At 44.2% G+C, this 22,545-nt stretch overlaps 1 protein-coding gene across 1 annotated transcript in view; it reads right to left on the reverse strand.

Moving 5' to 3' along the window:
- Positions 1-107: 107 nt before the first annotated feature.
- pitpnc1a (phosphatidylinositol transfer protein cytoplasmic 1a) overlaps positions 108-22,545 on the reverse strand; it is a 32,553-nt gene continuing 10,115 nt past the window's right edge. The window contains exons 2-9 of the mRNA XM_062408723.1: positions 12,121-12,269; positions 8,976-9,064; positions 7,620-7,627; positions 5,210-5,281; positions 4,149-4,244; positions 2,512-2,667; positions 1,920-1,983; positions 108-1,458 (exon numbers count right to left, since the gene is read on the reverse strand). Coding sequence (XP_062264707.1) covers positions 1,148-1,458; positions 1,920-1,983; positions 2,512-2,667; positions 4,149-4,244; positions 5,210-5,281; positions 7,620-7,627; positions 8,976-9,064; positions 12,121-12,269 — 945 coding nt within the window. The 3' untranslated portion in view covers positions 108-1,147. The remainder of the gene's footprint in view (positions 1,459-1,919; positions 1,984-2,511; positions 2,668-4,148; positions 4,245-5,209; positions 5,282-7,619; positions 7,628-8,975; positions 9,065-12,120; positions 12,270-22,545) is intronic.

The raw sequence follows: 22,545 nt of genomic DNA on the forward strand, positions 1-22,545 counted from the left end.
TAAAGGGATTGGGTTTGTGTCCAACACTAACTGTCAGGTCATTATTTTTAAAATAAAGGTTTAACGTTTGAAAAAAGATCATGTTTGCTTCGGATTTTATTCCTTTATTCTTTATTACTCTTATTCTTAATTCCATTCATATAAGCGCTATCAACAAAGATCTCTTACACAAGTATGGATACAACAGTGTTTCATTTAATTCAATTCACTAAATACAAAATCCATCAACAATGACTAAAAATGGATAAAACAGTAAAACATCATACACGAACCAGTCTGAGAACTCAGTTAAAACACAACATCAACAAGTATGAGGCCAAGAAAACACTTCACAAAATATTTAAAAGCAGCTTCCGCAGTCAAAATCATGCTGTTACATACAGAAATGTCATTTACAGACACTGGCCGACAGAAGTCACTGTATTAAATATATAAACACTTGCAGAAGAGGACGGACTTCGGATGATAGTCCTGTCCTTTAAAATACACGTTTCATAGCAGCATCACGAGATATGAAGCACGGACACTTTACTGGGTATTTATTGTTCGTACTGTTCTATATACACAAGAATACACAATCACCTCACACCTGCCTGTGGAAATCGTAACATTCAACTGATACAGTGGCCCAAAAAAACGTCCCCACCACATAAACAGATGTCAAACCACACGTTCCAGTTACCAGAGCCGGAGACTTCGAATCGTAATATGTCGAGGTTATGTACAGTGACCGAATCTCGACGCCCCTCATCAAGCTTGGATGAAAATAAGCCGATGCTCCCGAGGGATAAAACGTTTTCAGGAATGTACGCTACACTCGATCTGACTAATTGAACTCCACACTGTCGGATTCACAGCGCTGGCTGTTTTCTGGAGGAGAGGGGGAGAAGGAGGAGCCTCCCAGCTGCTTTGACTCTCAATAGGACGCCCTACACCTTAGGACCTCGCAGGCCTTTCTGCTGCAGAGATCAGGCCGCCTGTCGGGACCTGTGCAGCCTAAGAGCTGTTGGCTTTGCTGTAACACCAGGACGGTGAAAAGTTCTGCTTCATGTCATCTGGCTGCAGGGGGTGGGGGGTTGTTGTGGGATGTGCTGGGCAGGCATCCTCCACTGATCCACAGGTCAAAGGGCCTTATAGTTCACCGCTCTCATTCCGGCTGGGGACTGGAGTTCCAGGAGAAGAAGCTGGGCAGTTTGAAGATTGAATCCCGGCGCCCCGGATCGGGCAGCGTCAGGGTCTCCGGGGCGGACTTCTTCCTGGGCCGGTCCTTGGGCACCGACAGGAACTCGGGGGCCTCGGTGGAGAGGGGAGTGGACGGGGCGCTGTTGGGGCCGCTGCGGGCGCAGGACGACAGGGGGGTCTCGGAGATGGAGATGGCGGGGGGGAAGGAGCCGATCTTGAGGTTGGTGGCCTCCTGTGTGGCGCGCTCATACTCTCTCACCTCCTCCATGGTCATGTCTGAGGGAATGGAAGAGTTATAGACTTAGAAGGAAGAGAAGTTACACTAAAATCTAATCAAATGCAGACAATGAGAAGTGCTTGGTGTGTGACGATGTAAAGATACTCGATAAAACTGAAAGAGTTGATGAAATGGATCCTGGCTTTGATTTTACTTAATAAAACAGTTCAGTTATTGCTCTGTCAGTAAGTAATATTAAAACAACAGCAGTAATGGTCATCTTCACTCTGACTTTACATTAGTCTGAGTTCAGATCTACATGAATCCAGAGACTGGAAACATCTGATCTATGGAGTTGAGATGAGTCATACTGAGCGGTTCAACTTCAGTCCTTTGTACATCTGATACAATAGAGATTATGTGCCACAAACACCGAGCTGGCACCTTGAGCTTTGGGAGTTACAGAATAAACACAATGGTGCATGAGCACTGCCATTGTGTTCACTTAGAAGACACTTACTGATCCACTCATCCACCCAGGCAAACGCCTGTCTGTGTCCTAACAGCAGGACGTCTCGAATCACCTGAGAAGAGTCGGACAAAGAACAGGAAAGAGAAGAAAGGGAAGCATGAGAGGTTAGAACACGGAGGAGGACAAGCAGAGAGAGACAGAGGCAGGAAGGAGAGAGGATGTGACTCAGAATTCAGTTAACTCTGAAGGCCATAAATATTCTCATTTAAGTTCTAAATGTTTCTGTTCACCCCTGGAGGACTGTGATTAATATGACTCACTTGTGGTGTTACCATGTGAGTAATGCCCCCCCCCCCAGGGACAGACGCTGCAGAGGGCTAGGTGAAATGGATTTAGGAAATAGGGGATAAACTCTGGAGCCGAGATAAGGAGAGCAGGTGCAAGGCAATCTGCGGAGTGTGAACAGGGCAGATGTTGTCGAAGGCTCACTTGGTTCAGGATCTTGAATCACGTGGACTCGGAGCAGAAAATAAAAATGCCTTGGGCTCTGACAAACATGAGGTCAAAAGTTTGTCTGAGGAAGGAGAGGGTACCAACACGTCGCCATCACAAAACAATAAAAACACACATTTATCCTGACCTTGTGTACAAACTGCTCCACACGCGTCTGCAGGCCCCACACCTCAAACTTCACTGTGACCAGTTTGTAGGAGCACATGATGGGGTCTTGCGAGTCGATCCATCCTTCCTGCAGGACGCCTCGGCTCGTCTTCTTCGATTGGAAGTGACGCGGGTCCTACGCCACGTTGAGAAAAACAAGTCTTTTGTCATTATTTCTCACAAGCTCATATAGCATAGCGTCACCTAGATTCATTATGGGCCTCGTGCAGAGGGCAGCTAGGCGGCACAGTGGGAGCCCCTAATCACAAACCTTGCATGCGTTAATCACCGCTCCCCATACACTAATTATAATGTAGTGCTCATTTGTCTCGGGGTCATGTGTGTGACTGTGACGGAGTGTGTGGGGGAGATACACAGCTCTCTCCATCCCTGTTGGCCGGGGGTCTGAAGGGGCCTGTTGCAGTTGACTGCACATGAAATGGTAAATGGTTTATATTTTACCTGAAGTTTCAGGGACAACAAAAAGGGGAAAAGATTTTCTGGGAAATAAACAACAATGTGGGAGAAAGTAAACCAAATAAGCATCAAAATTCAATGTTAATGTTTTTAATAAACATCAGGGATCCAAGATTTTTTGACAAGGAGGAGTTATTTCAACATTTTCCCAGATTTCCCAGAGAATTCATGGATCTGATGACATCTGGCACATTTATGGAGCTGACATCTATGAGTGTGTACAATTTGGTAAAGCTTCATTGTATATACAGGGACAGCTGGGCCTTGGTCTACTAGATGTCTTAACTTTTGCTTAAACGCTTTGGGGCTTTATTCTCTTTCTCGTACCTACCTATGATCTCGGAGGAGCAGCTTTAAGGGGCCCTGAAACGCTTCCTTGTTTGTTATTTATCCACTGTCTTATTTAAAATGGATGACATCCCCAGCAATGACGGTGGTCGATTCCCGTTTGACACTGGACCCTGTTGTGCAGTGAGGTCCGACTCAAGATCCATTTACCTTTAAATCAAATTATGTATTTAAATCAGCCGTGTGACATCCACTTTTAGCTGGGGACGGCATCTCTGAGCTATTCTTAGCACAGAGTCGATAAAAGCAGAAGACCATAAAGCTCTGAGGGGGGAGGCGTGTGAGTGCATGTCTGTTTGTGTGTGTAAGTTGTGTGTGTGTATATGTGTGTAAGAAGGGGTGTCAATAATGAAACACCACTGCAGTGTTGTCATGACCTCTCTGGATTATTAATAGCTCTGCTTTTTGTGACCACCACATCTTGATCGACAGGCCTGCATCACACATACACACACACACGCACACAAATGTCACATCAGACCAACACACAACAGAGCTAATGTCCATCCCCCCCCACACATAAACATGAACATCCCTTCCTTCCATCACGCAGAGAAGGCAGGTGACCGGCTGGTTGTCAAATATGAGCTGTCACTGCACAGGGAAGATAAAACACGATTCTGCACATGGCTTCGGTTGATCTGTTGCCCCCCCTCCCTGCAGCTTCTTCTTCTGTCCGTCCCCAGTCCCTGTCTTCCTTCTCTTTCCCACCTTCCTCCCTCCCTCCCACGTCTGCCCTCATTCCCTCTCCTGTACGCTGTGTGCCGAGGTCGGTGACTTGCTCTGCCCCACCTCTGACTCCTTGTAGTGGCGCTCAGGGATCTCATCGTAGGCGATGTCCACGCAACACGTCTCCGTCTCCTCTTCTCTGGGCTCGCTGTTAAATATCTGAGGAGGAGGCAAAGGTTCGAGGTGTGAGCAAGGACATCTGAATCACAAATTCACTCTACGGGTTGACAAATGCTGTCGGATGATGTGCTGACGTCGCACAGCAAAGCAGAGGTTCGGAGAGGTTTTGACAATGTGTTCATTTCCTGCTGGCTTTTGGAGACGCGAGCGCTGATGACACAATGAGCACCATCCATCCTCACTAAACCGTGAGGATGGATGTGACTCACACAGTCGGTGACACACCATGTGGTCAGCGACTTCTTCCTGCGTGACTCACACGGGAACAACAGAGCCATGCCGTCTAGATATCTGCTTCTTTCAGGACACCTTCACCACCACTGAGTCACTGAGCGTTGATTGTACTTGCTTGGATATAAACTTCAAACTTTTACACAGGTTGCCTCAGAAGAGCAAGAAAGGGCCTTGAGAGGGATGACGATGAAGATGAGAAGACTAAAGGGGGAGAAGAGAATAACTGTACAAATGGTGAAGGCAATGGGGTGGGGGTGGTGGTGGTGGTGGGGGGGGGGTGGTGGTGTAAATTTGAGAGAAGGAGAAAAACACTTGTTAAGACCAGTTCCAAATGTGAGATCACGGCCATCTGTGAATCTGTGTGCAATGCCTCCGACCCGCCACTGGGAGGAGCTGCGTCCTCTTGTCTTCGGCTGCAGTTTGGATCCAAGCAGCGTTACATAACCTTTCCTCTGCTGCCTCAATGTGTTAAGTGGCACTGGGGAAAGGGGTGTGTGTGTGTGTGTGTGTGTGTGTGTGTGTGTGTGTGTGTGTGTTTGTGTCTGATGAGTAGGGAAAAGCCAACACTTATTAATTGAATATTGTTATGTTCAATTCCCTTTATCCCCTCCTATTATTGAAACGTGTTTGCGCTGTACCTGTTTTCTGTGGCAAAATGTCACAGAATCTGCTGAGCGACACACACTAGACCACACAACAGCTCTACTCACGTTATCGTTGTTGCCTTTGTTGTCCTCGTACTTGCTTTCTATGTGGATGGAAAACTTGGGCAGGAAGGAGCACTGCAGGGTGGACAAAAGAAGAGGAGACAGTAAGTAATCAATGTCCATCCATCAGCTATATCGTTTATCTTTTTAAGGGGCGCTGGAGGGGGGGGGGGGGGGTACATCCTGGACAAGTTGCCAGTCTATCACAGCACTGACACAGACCCACACACACGTTCTCACCTGCAGGCAATTTAAAGTTGCCAGTCAATGTTCAGAGTGTGGGAGGAAGACGGGGTAACCAGAGGACACAGGCGCACAGAGAACATGCAAGCTCCTCACAGAATGTCCTTGGCCGAGCTGTGGTCTGAACCCGAACGTTCCCACTGTGGACACCACTAACCACTGTTCCACCGTGCCGCCCTTGGGCTCAGGAGGTGGAGAACATTTACTTAAGTACATTTCTCATGTATCAGTGCTTTTTATTCCAACTACTGCATCTTGCAAAGCAATACATTATATTTTTTTTTATATTTTCAAATTGAATCAATAACGAGAAGGGAATTGAGACATGGACGGTGATAACCTTGTCTCATGATAACTGCCCAGTTTAATGTAGGGTTGGACCACATCACATCCCACAGGTGTCGACAGGATGAGATGATTTAGGAAAAAGGGGATAAACGTGAAAGTGTCTCTTCGTTTATCACCTGAACCGAATGAGAACTAATGATTATTCTCTCACTGTGGAGATTTACAGCTGCTCTTATTTTTCATGAGCAACACACACAGACACACACACACTATCAATGTTGCCTCAAGGCAAGTTGACTGCCTTTGATCATCTCTTAAACACAGCAGTTTAATTATTACACAAACCAAAGAGCAGAAATACTGGTTACATAAACTGTTTATGTATGAAACTGTGTGTGTTTATATGTGTGTGTTTGTGTTTACGTGTGCAGCACAGCAGGAAAGAGACAACACAATGGATCAATCTTGCAATACACCACAGGAAAGAATGTGCTATAGGCGTGATGCTGGGAGCCCATAGTGAAAACATTGTGTGTGTGTGTGTGTGTGTGTATGAAACGATGTGTATTACTGTGCACAGTGAAGTAATCAGTGCTGCCTGAGATTACTGGCCTTGTGAGTCTCAGAAGAAAAAGTCGGTGTGTGTGTTTGCGAGTTTGTGTGTCATGAGGCGGTGATGGCACAAGCACCATGAACACAGACTATAAACACTTGTTTAACTTACTAGTGGACCTTTTCTTATTAGAGGGCTCTAATAAAAAAAGTTATTCGTTCACTTGCACATGAGCTGCTATGACCTTCCTCAAACATCCAGATGTTCCATGTGTGTTTGGAGTCTCAGGGGAGGAGACCGGCCTTCTGCTGATGTCCTGTAAGTCTCATTGGTGTTACCTCGCTGCCTAAGCTGGACATGCTAATGTCCATCTGTTGCCCCAGAGCAAATCATTAGTGCTTTTCTTAGCGACAGTCAATGAAATCGTTTTTTACCTCTAAGAGCTGTGGGGTTAGTTAATGTCTTCAATAGGAAATTTGCCAGATGAGTGGGTATTGACAGGTGGATGGATGGAGCAGGGACGGAGAGCTAACAGTGAGGAGGAGATCTGGGCCTGAAGGTGAAGCTCTTACATGTATGTCTATATTTCAACCTTTATCATCGTGAAGGAGATCCTTAATAAATTATTTTCTTTTCATCAATTAACGAATGGATCACTTCAGCTCTAATTTCATCAGCCAAATGGATGGAGCAACCAGAGTGAGTTGATCAAGATTCTGATCAGGACCTTCCTACAGAGGTAGTCCAGCTATATCCAACTGTGAGATGACACCGGACCCACGACATACTGGAGGGATTAGAATCTCCTCCTGGCTTAGGAGCAACTGGATCGTCCCCAGGAGGTGCTGGAGCTGTGCCTGCATGAGAACATCTGCTGTCACCATGACCCAGACTCAACAGTTGATGTTGATTATTACCGTCTCGACAGGACCCTTTTAAAAATACTTTTCAGTTTCACTTACTGTGAATTTACTTTTTGAAATTTTATTTCCGCGTAAGCTGTGTTATTATCATTTTTCATGATTATTCAAATTGGGAGGAAGTGTAGAACCATCTTTCTAACAGTTATATATTCTGTTTCAAGACAATGTAAGACCATCTGTGATGTGTGAGAATCAACATGTGGCACCATTCCAATGTCTGCCAGCTACTAAGGATGCTGCACCAATACATTTACATGTAACAGTTTTAACTGACCATTAATTCTGGGACTTTGGAGATATAGGTTGTTATTAGAGAACGCACACCACACATCTACATGCTCTCCTTTAACCCTCACCACACTTTACATGTCAGCTGACAGACCCCAACCTGTGATGTACTACTCACCGTGTACTCTGACCATATTCCCAGCAGAGGCCATCATTATAGCAGACAGAAATGGGAGGTATGTTGGGGGGGGGGGGTGAACAAAGGAATGAAATGGTATGAGAGAGACAAGAAAACAATAGAGCAGAAAAAAATCATTTAGCTCAAAATGGAAAAGGACCGTTAAGCCTCAGTAATAACACTTGTCAGTCCAACAGAGGCCAAATGCTTTTGTCACAGAGACTGTAGGCGCTGCAGGTCCCCAGGAAATGTGTGGGTTTTGTATGTCAACATGCTCATTGGAAAGCTCTCAACATGACAGTGAGGCCATGAAGCGTCTGCGGGATGTTGATAGTTAAAAACCTGTCGGAATTTAGTGACATTTAAATCAGTTCCTTCTCTGTTAAAGGTTCATTCGCACAGTCTGAGTTGTTTGAGTGACGGAGCTTTAAACGAGAGCAACACAGTAAAAAGCAAACGTCCACCAAGGCCAAGCAGTCCTAATAGAAAAATATAGAAAAAACGGTTTCTGGCCCTGGCTTGTTTCTTCCAGTTGCACCTGTGCACACTTGTTTCCCTTGGCACACCGTCATGGTGGTTCTTACACAATTTCCTGCAGAATGTTTCATTTTAACCTACAATCTTCCTTCAGGAGCCACGTGGAACCTCTACGCTCCCTTCTTAATAATATTGACGGTCGTGCAGATCTGTTGCCTCTGTCCCTGTTGGCTAAATATTCCAAGGAAAACAAATTGGGGACAACCAGCTTTAATGACGCGGTGCAGCGACAGGAATCACAAGCATGAACGAGGCTTAAATCCACACGGAAACGAAATGTGTTCTTCCGTGGCCCCGTCCCTGGCCCAAGGTTAGTGGAAATCTGTTCAGTGGCTTTTTTTTAATAATCCTGCGGATGAATAAACCAACAAAGCCATTGAACTGATCCTTCAAAAGCTGCAGCAGCAAAGTAATGATGCAAACTGTCGAGAAACAACAACATTCAATACACTTTATTATTATTCTTCTCTTTCTCCATCCAGCATCCCTCTTGACCTCCGTCTCTCCAACCCCTCCTCCCCTCTTGCTCTTGCACAAAAATACCATATAATGGCTGCCATGATGTGAAACATTTTTGTAAAGAGCTGCAGAAAATGGAAGTGTGTTCTTTTTGTACGAATCAGCAGTAGGACATATTATCGCAGAGAGAGAGAGAGAGAGAGAGAGAGAGAGAGAGAGAGAGAGAGATTCTTATTATGAGATACAGAAGTTTTCTGCAACACCAGTGCTTGTTTTTGTTACATAATATAATGTACTGTAGACAGTTGGACGAAAGTGCATGTTAAGTCGTGCCACTGGATGAAATGGTTAAACCGTTACCTGTTATGGTGTAAGGGTAATAGTTCCAGGCCTTCTCTGTGACATAGAAAATCTTAGGGACGACTGCTCTGGCCCAATTGGGCAGTTTGCTGAAACACAAGGAAACAAGAGTGGACGGGAGAAAAAGGAAAATCACTGATGAGATAAATACATGTAGATTTCTTCTCTACAATCACAGTTGTCCTCCACTCTTTCTTTTGCTCCATCACCCAGAGCAGGAAATGATAATCCTCCAGCTGTGTGCAGCCCGATGGAAGATGTACAGGGCAGCCGTGATGGCCTCTGGGGAAGTTAATTACACTGATTACACCCCACCCCGCTCCCTAAAGTGGACCAGAGGTTGCACCGTGATCGATCTGGGAAGGACAGGGAGGGCGGAAAATGCACAGAACTAGCTATTACTCAGCACAAATGGATTCTACATGCCGACAGCTGCATCTAAACACCTTATTGGGTGTCCTATTAAAGAGGTGAAGGATTACAGAGACAGGGCCTGGTGTAGCTGGAGGGAGAAAATCTCACAGGTGAATACAGCAGATTTCCATCTCAAACTTTTTTACTCTTTTAAGGACGGAACAAAGTGCAGATTGACAGAAGATGTTGAGAGAGGGTTCAAAATGGAAAATAGCATCATAATAGGACACAAAGCCATAAATAATATGTAACAAATTCCACAGGATAATTAATTTTTAATCCAGCCACTGCTTATTTTTACTCACGCATTGTTCTGTCTGGAGAAGTGGTAATTGAATGTGGAGATTACACTGGTTTGTAAATGACTGTCTGTATGGGCCACTGGGAAATATCTCTGATGTCCTGTCACTCAACCGTAAGAGTGTCCAGACACAGCAGACTGTCCTCACACTGCCTCCTTTAATACACACACACACACACACACAGAACACACACACAGACACACACACTCACACACACTCGCGCAGACTGCAGCTCTAAGATGGTAACAGGTGGTTTGTGGGTGGGGAGACGCAGGCGCGGCGTCCGACAGTGACTGCTCAAATTAACCATCACTTACACTGACCTCATCTCTGCCCACGCACACACAGTAACACTCAGATACCCAAGCCAATGCACTCACACACACACACACACACACACACACACACACACACACACCACACATTTCACACAAACACTCACACTCACTCAAACCCTCCTCTCCTCTCCTCTGAGTTTGTCAGCTACTCTTCTCTTTTCCCAAAGGCCCACTTACTTGTCACTTCTGACCACGAACCCTCAGCCGCTCTGCCTCTCACTGTGTGTCTCCATGTGGCTCTTTACACCTCTGTCTCATTGTCTTACTTTTGGGAGTGAGAGGACTTAGTGGCATCAAAAAGAGGAAATGGAATTAAAGTGTTTACCTTTAAAGATGTAAAAGTGGAGAAAATGGCGATCACTATTATTGTAATGACAGAACCTTTATATTATAAAGGTTACACCTAAAATGGCTTATTGAGATATTTTATAGTTTCATATGATTGACATAACAAGATGCATTACTATCAATACAGTCTTATAAAAACTATCTTTATTTAGTTCTAACTTGTCTTTCCAATTATCTGATAAACCCAAACATGCAAACAGCTAAGTCTGACTAGTTGAATCAATTTGGCTAAATTGTCGGCGATGTCTTCCATTTTGGTAAAAGCCCATATGCCCCACACTCAGTCGTCCATGTTGTCAAGTGCTTGAGCTAAACACTGAGCCTACATGAAGTCAAGTGCAGGTCTCTGCTTGCAGCTCTGAGCCCTCGGTGGAAATCAATAATTTCAAATTACATTACTTGATTGGAGTTGGCCATATTGATGGGTTTATGCTCCTGCCGACTGTTCCGTTGTGGATTTATTGGACTTATTGGAGCAGGTGATGATAGGCATAGAGTGTACGACTGGCCAAGAGCTAAATGAATTACTGCTGTAGATGTAAGCCATGAAGTGATTAATGCACCAGCAACTAGTGAGATTAAAAATAAAAAAAACATTCAGACTAGGATCAAGAACCGGAGAAATTTAAAGCCTGCATGATAACATAGGTTCCTTATGATGTTTCTGTACAGTTTACACTCTTGGTCTGTTTTATCAGGTACACCTGCACGATTATATACACTGCTCTATATATATTATCCAGGTGTTATCCAGGTGTTATCCAGGTGTTATCCAGGTGTTATAGAGGTGTTATACATGTGTTATCCAGGTGTTATCCATGTGTACCTATGATAAGTGGTCACTGAATGTAAAAAATCTTATCGCAGATGTTATCTGGCAGACTACTCTTTAAAACCAATTGGTGTACACTTTCTCCTTTTCAATCATTGTAGGTATAATAAAGGAAATCAATGAGGAGTTAAGCCAGGAAACAGTCACCTAAAAAATGCATCATATACATTAAATTAAGTCAATTAAGAAGCAGAACGTATACAATTTTGTTTTTTACGCTGCACAGATAAAAGGTTTTTCTATGTGTAATTAGGAGTTCAGAGCATTCAGAGGAAATTCATTCTGAGACTGAGGAGACCACACTTCAGACTGATTCAATTTAACATACATTACAGAACAATCAAATATTCAATTTCACACTTTTGTTTAACAAAGCACAGGGTCAGCTACAGCAGCAGCTGGAAAAGAGAGTTGGACAGAGATGAAAAGAGCCACTTAACTACATTGACCCCTTTTCTTATCCCTGAGAGACAACAGCAATGCTCATGGTTCAGCTTTGAAATTTGGTCCTGTTACATAAAATATAAAGGACTGCTTCCTGGTGTTGATATGAACACATCATTAGACATCTAACCAATGGCTAATCTTCGTGTTTACATCAATGATTGCTGTGCTGAGTGGCAGCCAAGTCTCCCCTAGCGGCTTCATTAGCTGCTGAGAAGTGAATGTTGACCTGCGATGGAAGGATGAGGCTTTTGACTAAGAAATGAAATAAAGTAGTAAAAAGATCTGAAATTAAGTAGAAGGAAAGTTTACAGAAGGATTTGACGTTTCTGTGGTGACAGTCAAAGGCACGTTTCTCCTTTGGTGATCAATGGGAGTATTGTACAAAAAAACAAATGTATATATCATGGAAATTGTGAATTTGACTGATTTGAACATGTGGTTGATGGGAAGAGGAAGACACTCACTTGTTGAGGTAGATTCGTTTCTCTGTGAACTGGCCTGCTCCGTGCTCGGGGTCCTCATACGGCTCGTTCTGGACCACCTCCACCCCCTCGCCACGCTCGCTCTGCTCATGACTGTGTTTGCTGATCATATACAGCTGGCCGATCCGGTACTAAGAGACGGACAGGAAACAAAAACAAAAGGAGAAAATAGAGAAGCGTGAGATCAAATCTATTCTTTATTAAGTCTAGCGGGACGATCAAGGCAGATGAAAGAAGACACATTAACATCAACAAACTTTCCCGTAAGGTGCGGGTCTCTGGTACAGCTCTGATGAGACGGCTCGGAATGGAAAGAACATGTTCTCGCCTTAAGTCCAACAGTTGACGCAACGGTATAATTTTATAGTTGCCGTAAAAATAAACGCACAGAGATGGCAGGATTACAGCCCGGGGACATATGGTCGTGACACCTGGGGACGTTCTCCATAGCGGGAGAGAGCTGGGGGATTAGGAGCTGTCTGCAGCACAGTGACATAGATCCCACATCGGGTCAGGACCGAGCAGCACCACACGAGCAACAGCAGCATCAGGGGACAGGTGGGTGACACATCTGTCAATAGCCACGATCTTTCATTCATCACCGGCTGACCCACTTGGCCCAGAGACAGTGTCCCTCTCGGGCGCTTGGCAGACAGGGGTTGGGTGTCGCCTCGTAACTATTTTCCATACATTCGGAAAACGACAAACACTGGAGGGAGAACGCTCCGGGAAGGAGATTTCCGACTGCTCGTAGGCCTATTTCCGACCTGAGGAAATCGATATGCCCCCACCCCTCACACACACACACCACACACACAAACAGACACACACACACACACACACACACACATACACACACACACACACACGGACAGCTATGTTAAGCTAATGGAAAAAAAGATGAGGACTGCCGGGAGGGATGTTGACTTCAGTCCCCGCATTCATCCACAAAAAGCAAGGAATGGAAAGAAGAGAAACGTGATAGTGCAGTGGAAAAAAAATAAAAAATAGGTGTGCTCCAGTAAACAAGCTCAGGCTGTCACTCGTATGACAATGCCAGATTTTTCCATCTGCCGACCATGAGAGAAAAAAGCAAAGGGCAGCCATAAAGTATTCCCAGCAGGAATGTTGATGGCGGTGTTTTCCGACTGAACAGCTGTTGGAGTCCGGCTTGATGTTTCTGCTGCAGTGACACGGGCCACGCGTAGCACAGGAGGAACCTGTCTCCAGTCACACTCACATTTAGAGCAGGAACAATCAGTAGAGCCATCAATCAATGGAGCAAAAAGGCCATTGTCTGGTTCCAGCTCCTCAAATGTGAGAATTAGTTGCTTACATTTTTTTTTTTTTTAGCTTTTTCTGGAGTGACTATGAATTTGAAAAGTTTTGTATTGTTGAAAACAAGACATGACCTTGTGTTAAGGATGCTGTGATGGCCATTTGTTCATTGTTCCCTGACGATTTATAGACAGTATCAGTTAATAAAGGCAGTTATCATCAATCGTCAATTTTAAGGATATTTTCGAGAGTTTGTCTTTCACGTGTGAAGAACGCAGAAGGGGATTGTCCTCGTCAGACGTGTCCACAACAACTGGAAAATGTTGGATCCATTCAGGCTACGAAAGCCGTCTGGGTGGAGCATATAGAAGGCATTACATGAGGTGTAAATTCTGCTGTGGAAATACTGTGTTCCTACAGGATATTGACACCGTTCTTATTCTTATCGCCAAAAGCTTTCAAATCTTGTGGCACTTCTTTTTAATCCTGAGATATTTGGAATCTTGGACATTTTCCCGGACATCAAGGGACTGACAGTTCAAGTATCAGAAAAGCTCGGGAGCAACTCATTCTTTTGTGTTCTCCCATGCAGCCTCATTGGTAATTTAGTGACCTGGTGATCACAGCCAACGTTTAGCTGCCAAAAAATCATTCCACTCAGCAATTGACAAACATGAACTTTAGCAAAATGGAGAGTGAAGGTAAGGTCTTGAATTCATCTGTGAATACAAAAGACCGAGAGTGGGGGACTTCATGACATTCAGACTGCTAATGGAAGGATTAGGTTATTGTACAAATCATAATTATATTTAAAGAGAGTCCTGTTTGTGCAGAAAGAACCAAACAGACAATGGGACGAGACCGTGCACACATAAATCTCCCCGCTGCGTGAAAAGCATCAAGGTGGAGTACGAGTTGAGAGGAGGCTCCGAGCGCCACTCCGATCACACTGATGACTGTGGCATTACCATAAAGCGCCATCTTTCCCCTCTCTCCCTCGGCTCATTCACGGGATCAGACGTATGGCGTAAACATGTCAGCCATTGTGCTTATCTTCCTCCAACGCTCCCTTGTACCCAGCAACCCTCACTGCGGCCTACCCGAGAGCTGCGGTCGATGAATGACTCTCTGCTCTCATTGGTGCCCTTAGAAATCTGGTTCTAATGACTCAGAGGGAGAAGTGGCCCTCGCTCGGCCGAGAGTGGCCATGAATAATCTGTTATTGTCTTTCACTCGTACAGCAGCGCTGCCATTGGGCAAGAACATGCCGGCCTGACGGCAGAGAGAAAACTGTATTGTAATTATCGCTCTATACATTTCTCTTCCACCTGCCATGCATTATGTGTCGATTTTCTACTGTCTTCATTCCACCTCCACTTCCCCCCCTCCCCCTCATTTCATCTGTCTCCTTTGTGAACTCCTCTTCTCACTCAGCTCAGTCATCTCGAACTGAAACGTTTCTATGAACCTACAAACAATGAAAGAGAAAATGAAACACTGACGTCACCGTGTCAGGTGAACACACAAAAATGTCCAAAATTAACAATACATGCTGTCTGCCACTGATATGAAACCGAGTCACTGTTGCTCATTGTAGAATTATATCAAATACAGTTTAAAGATGAAAGCATTGAGTCGAAACTCTCCTCTGTCCCTCTGTTCTAACACAACAGCGGGTGGTTGGGAGCTGTGGCCATTGTGTTACAGCCAAGGAGTGTGTAAGTGTGAGACACACACACACACACACACACACACACACACACAGACAGACAGACCGACTTCAGACAACACCAGACATATTGCCAAGATGTAATTAAAATTCGACACAGACAGAGTAATTACTGCTTTGAGCGCTCAGTATTCATTGATAACTGACTGTGCTCTGGTTGAGATAGCTACGTTTTGATGTCCATGTCAGGCTGTGTGCTTGTGTGTGAGTGTTTGTGTGTGCGTGTGTGTCTGTGTGTGTGTGTGCGAGTGTGTGTGTCTGTGTGAAGAGAAGGAACGATCTTTATCAGCACAGACAGGCAGAATGTCTTTATCTAACCCAGTACTGACACCAAGGAAATCAATAAACTCTCACATTATTAAAATGATTGGCCCAGTTAATACAGCAATCATTGTATAGTCAAATTATATATATATATATATATAATAAATTATATAATAAATGATGGTGTTCAGTTAGGAAAACACTATAACACTTGAACAATATATATATAATATATATATATATAATATATATTATATATATATATATATATATATATTATATATATATATATATATATATAATGGTTGTTATAGTGTTTTCCTAACTGTTAGTTATAGTGTTCCTAACTGAACACCATCATTTATTATACAATTTATTATTGTCTTTAATTGCATCTACCCATCTGGAGGATGAATTGTTTTAATATCAGAGGGCAGACACAGTGAGAAACATCCTGCCTCTCGCAGCAGATGCACAGTAATAGTCGCCACAGGAAAATGTAAATGGAGACAAATTAACCAAACAATATGCTAGGAAACATGTTCCAGAACTTGGACCATAAATATGTTAATATTCTGAATGAATAACATGGCACTGGCCAAGGATTATTTCAACATTTACTCCTTTTTCCAGATATGAAGCTGTGAAACATGAAAAAAATGTCTCATCCTGACAGATAAGGACACATATCACCATATATCACATTTTCCGCAAAATGTGATGTCAGTTCTACTTTGTGAATTGTGGCCATGTCTTCGCAGATGTTAGTTGAGATAACAGCAGCCATTATCTCCGTCCATCTTCATGATACTCTGCCATATGTTGTGCTGCAGGCAAAATCCTCCTCCGACATCTGAATCTGGGGTTTGTTTTGAGCCCTCAACTGTTCTTTAGGGCTGTAGTCCATAGACTCTCTCTTTACTGTCTGACATGATTCTTGTGTGGGTGGTGAAAGAGGCTAGCGGTGAAACTGTTGTGGCGACTGGTCTGAAACATTATTTTGCAAAGTTTAGTTTTCTACCTTGTATCAGACTTTTCATTCCAAACGTTCATGTATCTGAGCTAAAGCACATCCTGTTTGTTTTGTCTCCCTGTTCAAGATTACCACGATCGATGGCTGTGTCCCAATTCAGGGGACACGTCCTTCAGAAGCTTCATTAGAAGACCGATCGTGTCACGCAGCGTGACCGGGGGCCGTCCCATTCCGAAGGGTCCTCTGAATGTCATCCGAGAGCGACAGAGGCTCCAAAAGGCGGAGAAAATTCTTGGCAAACCCATCCCAGAATTCATTGCTGACTCCTGTCTAAGCTGAATACTTCCCTTCAACCAAACAGCAATTCCTAAATTCCTTCACTCAATGCTGCCTCACACTCTAGAACTATAACTACTTTTCACAAGGACTAAAGAACAAACACACACAAACACACACACACACACATGAACGCGCACACACACACACACACGCAAGCACACACAAAGCTCTGCTGGCTCAGCAGCAAGGCAGGCGGAGAGAGAGGGAGTGAGTACAGTATGACTGCCTTTATCTGCTCCATTTGTGCTGAGTCAGCCAAATGTGAAGGTGAGTGTTAACTCTCCTGTAGCAGTTTGATAAATTGGCACAGCAAGATGCCCAGGATGTCAGCCTGCGAGGTGAGGCGCTGCGTCGCTGCAGCTCAAATCTGCCACGCAAAAATTCACACTTCCTTTTCTTCTCTTTCATCGGGTTCCAGAGAAATGGAAAGATAGTGAAAGGTCGGAGATCAAGATAATCCAGTAATACAGTAGAGAAAGAATCTACCCAAGAAGCTCAGAGTTCAACCGTTTTATTCTGAATTGTAGTTGTTTGTTACCTTGGTTTTACTTCCACTAAAAAGTATTTTATTCGAAACTATAGTCAAAACATTTTTTTGAATTTGCCAGATGTTTTGTAACACTGTTCTTAACATTTAATCTCATGGGTAATGTATAGATGTAATGAAATATATCCTTACTTTATTCAGTTGCTCCTCTGGTTGTGTATTAAGGGGTGTAGGCAACCCTCTGAGAACCCAAAGGGAGGCATAGGTGTTGCAGATGAAGCGTTTGCGTTGGTTTGAGATGCTAGCAGCAGTGAATATCGTTAATAAAACCTTTACGATTTCTGCCTCCACCTCAGTGTATATGGGACGTGAAGGGAACTTTAATTTGTATAATTAAAAATGGGCGAATTCTCAAAACTAATTTAGGGGCAACCACTAAAACGGATTGAAGCGGATCTCACTACAGCCCTGAGGTGCACAGAGATATTGTTGAGGCCACTTGCTGGGAGCAAAATTGCATGTTACATAAACTTAGTGAAAGACTTGTGGGGGTGTAACTTATTAATACTGATGGCTGGAGCTGGAGAGAGCACTCCCTTGTCTTCCCGTTTTTCCTGCGCTCTTCCCTCTCCCACCCAGCCTCTCTGCAGTGTCTGAGGTCACTGAACTCAAGATCACTCACTACGGATCACTCCGCTATGCATCATCTCTGCTCCCTGCCGGGCTGCACACACACGGGTGGTCTGCCGGAGGGATGGGCGTATATGCATGCATGTAAGAGCAGAGGAAAAAGAGAGAGGAGAGAAGGGCGGGAGACGCTTCTACTGAGGTGGATGGTCCAACACAGGGTAGAGAAGATGAACAGGAATGAGAGAGGTTAAAGAAGTGATGTTGAGGCTGGACGTTCAGGGAGACTGACAGACATTGCATAAGAGGACGTGATTGAAGACTGCTGTCTGTCTCTTAACCTTCAAACTACTATTATTCCTCTTCTCTTTCATTCTCTCCTTGAGCATTTCTACTGCGCAGACTCTAGCTTTGAAGGCAAAAGATGGCCGCATTCTGAATATTTTGGCAAGTGGGAGGAAGAGAAGACGGCCATCTTTGTGTACAGTCTATGTTGTGTTTGTCGTCATGGCATTTTGCATTCGGTGTTGAACTGCTGACACTCGTGTGACGTTGGTTCACCGGAGTGCAGGGATTGTTCTAAAGGTGCTTGAAGTCCGGAAGATGGAATTGATTATTGAAATAAGATTCACACATCACATAAAACTCTGAAGGCATCTGAGGCATCTCACTGTGAACTGAAGGATGAGGGGTGACATGCATTAGCAGCAATACTGACTTGCAATGGATGCTATTTGTGCCTAAACTATAACATGCATGTAGTGTGGATACCCGGCCTGGTTCGGCCAAAAATGTATTTGTGTTGGTCACGTTGTCTGGTCTGATGTTTTACACTGCATATCTCTATAATAAGCAATGCATCAGGCTCGGTCGGGAGAGGACACTGAAAACAGAATGCCTGTTGGGTAGGAGTCGGGCTCGCACAGAGAAATGTGGCCCAAGCCGCCCCTTAGCGCACAATGTGTTTTTCAACTGCAACCGAAGAAAGATTTATTCTTGTAGCAATTCACGATATCCACAACACTGCAAGTCGATCACATTCTTCATCTGCACTTTTTCAAAGCAGTAAGCCTTGTGTCAGAAGCAGGTGTATTATTTCTTTTCACAGTCCTCGTTCAGTTCTTTGATAAACAAGTCCGCCACCCCCCCCCCCCCCCCCCTCCCCTCCATGTTACATAAGCCTTATGTCCCCTCTGTGTTTTGGTACAACTAGAATTTCAGGTTGCTTGGGGAAATCCATCTCATTTATTATGCATAGAGCCAGCTCAGTGTACGTCTTACAGGCCTGCTGAGATCGACAGAGACGGGGGAAATAAGAGCACAAAACAAGCAGAGCAAGGGAGGAAGAATGCGAGAGAGGCCACCACTGCTTCATTGGTTTGCTCTTGCATAAAGTATGAACTTCTTCATTTACCTGCTACCACCTCAATTGTCCCTGCCCTACAGTGGAGACCGATGTAAGCTGATGAGGCCGAGCTGATGAGAGAGGGCAAGGTGAAGGAAGCCAAGCGGCCACCTGGCTAAAACACTGTTTACCCCTGAAACTCCTAAAGTGTTTTGTGGACTTTCATTTTTCGGTGAACTCTCCCTTTAAGGTGACGCTTCACAATCGATGGCGTGAAGCTGTTACATATTAATAATCTTTCTTCCTCCCAAGAGAGCAGGTGAGGGGGTGTGACAGGAAACGACTGGTCCTCTTAATGATTTATTTGTGGCAAAGACTCAGCGTCACAGCAGTAATCTTTCTCTAGTAGGAACTGTCATAAAGACAATAAAATAATATCTGTTGTATATTGTTGCATTTCCCTCTCCTGAGACAAAGCGATTACTGGTTGGGCAACGATGAATTTGTTAGATTTTGTGTTTTATCAAAGCTCATCACTATGACACAACACATGGAGGATTTTCTACACAACTACAGAACATGTAGCGCTGATCAGATCTTGAGTTTGTGCGTCAGGGACTTTAATATTTCAGTTTCCCTCTGTGCAGCTGCACTCTCCCCATGAGCAGATTGAATCCCCGCTGTGACGCCAGATTGAGCCTGCGAGTGAAGCACTTCACATGCAGGTATCTCACTCACACACTGGCATCGGTCATCTCAGAATCAATGTCTGTGACAACCACCATGTTTTTGTATTTGTATTCTCGTGCAGCACCTTGCAGGAGGTCGGCTCAACCCGCCGTGACGTCTGTGTACTGATCTGGTTTAGGAACTGTGGCCAGCCCTCACTGTGATAAAGAGCAGTCTACTGTACAACCGTGTCTGTGAATAAAACAATCACATGGGTTCTACTGCTTTGAGCATTTATTTATAAAAACATAATTTTCCACATTGTATGGACACAGATGTTTGATCTCGAAGTAGATGATGGTTTGTGGGAAGCAGCTTTATCAAGATAAGTGTTGGTTTGTTTTTCTGTTGATCTGATTTAATCAATCTGACGTATCTCTCTATGGTGGCGTGTGAGGTGAGGCCACATGCTCGTTGTATTTTATTTTCATACAACACTCCTTGCAAATCGCGAGTGTCATAGCCATCCTCCTTCCCTTCCTCGAGTTGAGAAGCAAAATGAGTGCAAACATTCAAAAACACTCTTCTCATCTCGCCTCATTTGGTGCATTTGATTATATTATTCTATTACCAAAGACAGAAAGAGAGACACTTATCATCTGTGTATCAACATGATATAGTCACACAAAATATCATGTTGCATTGATTTTTGTCCTCAGCTCCCATATGCTGCAAAATGAAATGCCGAGTATTCAGAAAAGGGGCAAATTGTAATCAAGTTTGTATTTTGCATATTTTAGTAAACTTAGATTTTAACATGAATATTTGTATTGTGTTTTGTTTCTCAATTCATAAACCAAAATATGTTCTGTACTTCCTTTATATATATCTTTTCAGTTCGATGACTGATGTGTCATTTTGATGCTTTATCACAGAGCTCCTTTTTTTATCAATGAGACATTTATAATTTAAAGAAACCATTTAAAACAGGTCACGACGATATATTCATAACAACAAAGTGAAAGTGAGGGTGACAGTTTCTGTATATTTAACACCATGAAGAAAGAAAGGGTAATTATGTTAAATCATTCTGATTATTTCAAGCCTCTTTTTGGAGCCCTCATTCATTTAAGTGCACCTCACAGTGTACATCAGTGACTAATAGGGCCCCAGACACTGCCACGTGATCAGTGGTTATCACATTGCTGCTTATGGAGACTGACACACTTCATGTCACAGCTGGGGGGGGGGCACTCGAGGCCCCGAGGGACGAGCACCACAGCTCGGAGGGCGAGCTGATGTAAGGGCCATCTGCACCTATGTGTGTGGGATATTATTTCATACAGAGATTGTGTCTGCAAATCTTGTTCTGCTCAAAGTGATAACACACACACACACACAAATAACACAAACCGTAACTCTGTATTTAATCAGGCAGATATTGGACACTTGATGAGCACTGGTGAGAAATTGGAGATGAGAGGCTGTGAGATCCAGATTAAGAAAGTGCTAGATAGTGTGTGTCTGCCCAACGTAGTGCACATATAGAGAGAGAGAGTCATTTTGAACCAAGAGCACAGAGGCAAGGCTCTCTCTGTTTCCATTTACGTATCAAACGTTGAGCATAAATGAGCCTCAAGTCTTGAGAACACAACGTAACACTGGATATATAATGTAACGAGTGAGTTATGCATTTATAGCAAATGGCCGAAAAATAGGCTTTTATTCCAGGCGAATCTAAATCGAAACAATCATGTGTCTCTAATCCCCTGATGATGGAAAGTGTTGTTTGGATTCTTGATGTTTAAATATCTAATTAACTGCAGAAAGCTGAGTGAAAGAGACGTGGACACAAAAATAAACAGTTCTTCGGCTTCCACAGCAGCTGCAGAGAGGTTTTAAAGCACCCTCTCAAAGAAGACACGCACACGCACGGGGCTCCCGCGCACACAAGGGCTCAGTCATACTCACAGAAACTTTAACAACCAAACAGTGCTGAGAGCAGCTCTTTGAGGACTCACATCGCTGCAATTAAAAAACAATTTGGAGAAGAGAGGACAACTTCAGATCGGTGTTGACAAAACACGCTGGCGCCACAGGGAGAGAGACGAGGATCCAAGCTGCCGGCCACCTGCACTGGTGGCATTGACTCATTGCCAAGGAACATTGAGTCAGAGAAAAACAGGCAGGGATAAATAAATGTGGGAAAAAAAATCCACATTTTCTGTTTTAAACAAAGTGCTTGTGGACAAAATGAAGGTGAAATAAGCCACGACTCCACAGCATGAGAGGATTCGCTCCTTCTGAGTGGGCGGTTTGAAATGTCTTATTTGTCATGGAAACGCTTGTTCCAATTACTTCCCGGCCCTTTGTGCACACGTTCGCCCGAGAGTTCAATCAGAGATGTTCTCCCTCTCTCCGTCTTCGTGTGCTACTCTCTCTTCCTCCGAGTGAAGCGTCTCCGCCACGGGCACCGTCTTTGACCGGTCCACAGTTATGATAAAAGTTCCAAGTACTAGATGCAGGTTTGCATGATGCCCCCCCCCCCCCCCCCCCCCCCCCCCATTAACCCTGCAGAAGACCACATGATTAATTGTTTGTTTTTAAACGTGGGCAGCACATTAGGTCGACTACAGTGGCACTCAATAGAGCGCTGACCTCCGTCAAGGCCCATCAGTCGTCTCACACTCAATCAA

Source organism: Platichthys flesus, chromosome 16 (genome assembly GCF_949316205.1).
Source record: "Platichthys flesus chromosome 16, fPlaFle2.1, whole genome shotgun sequence".
NCBI classification, from domain to species: domain Eukaryota; kingdom Metazoa; phylum Chordata; class Actinopteri; order Pleuronectiformes; family Pleuronectidae; genus Platichthys; species Platichthys flesus.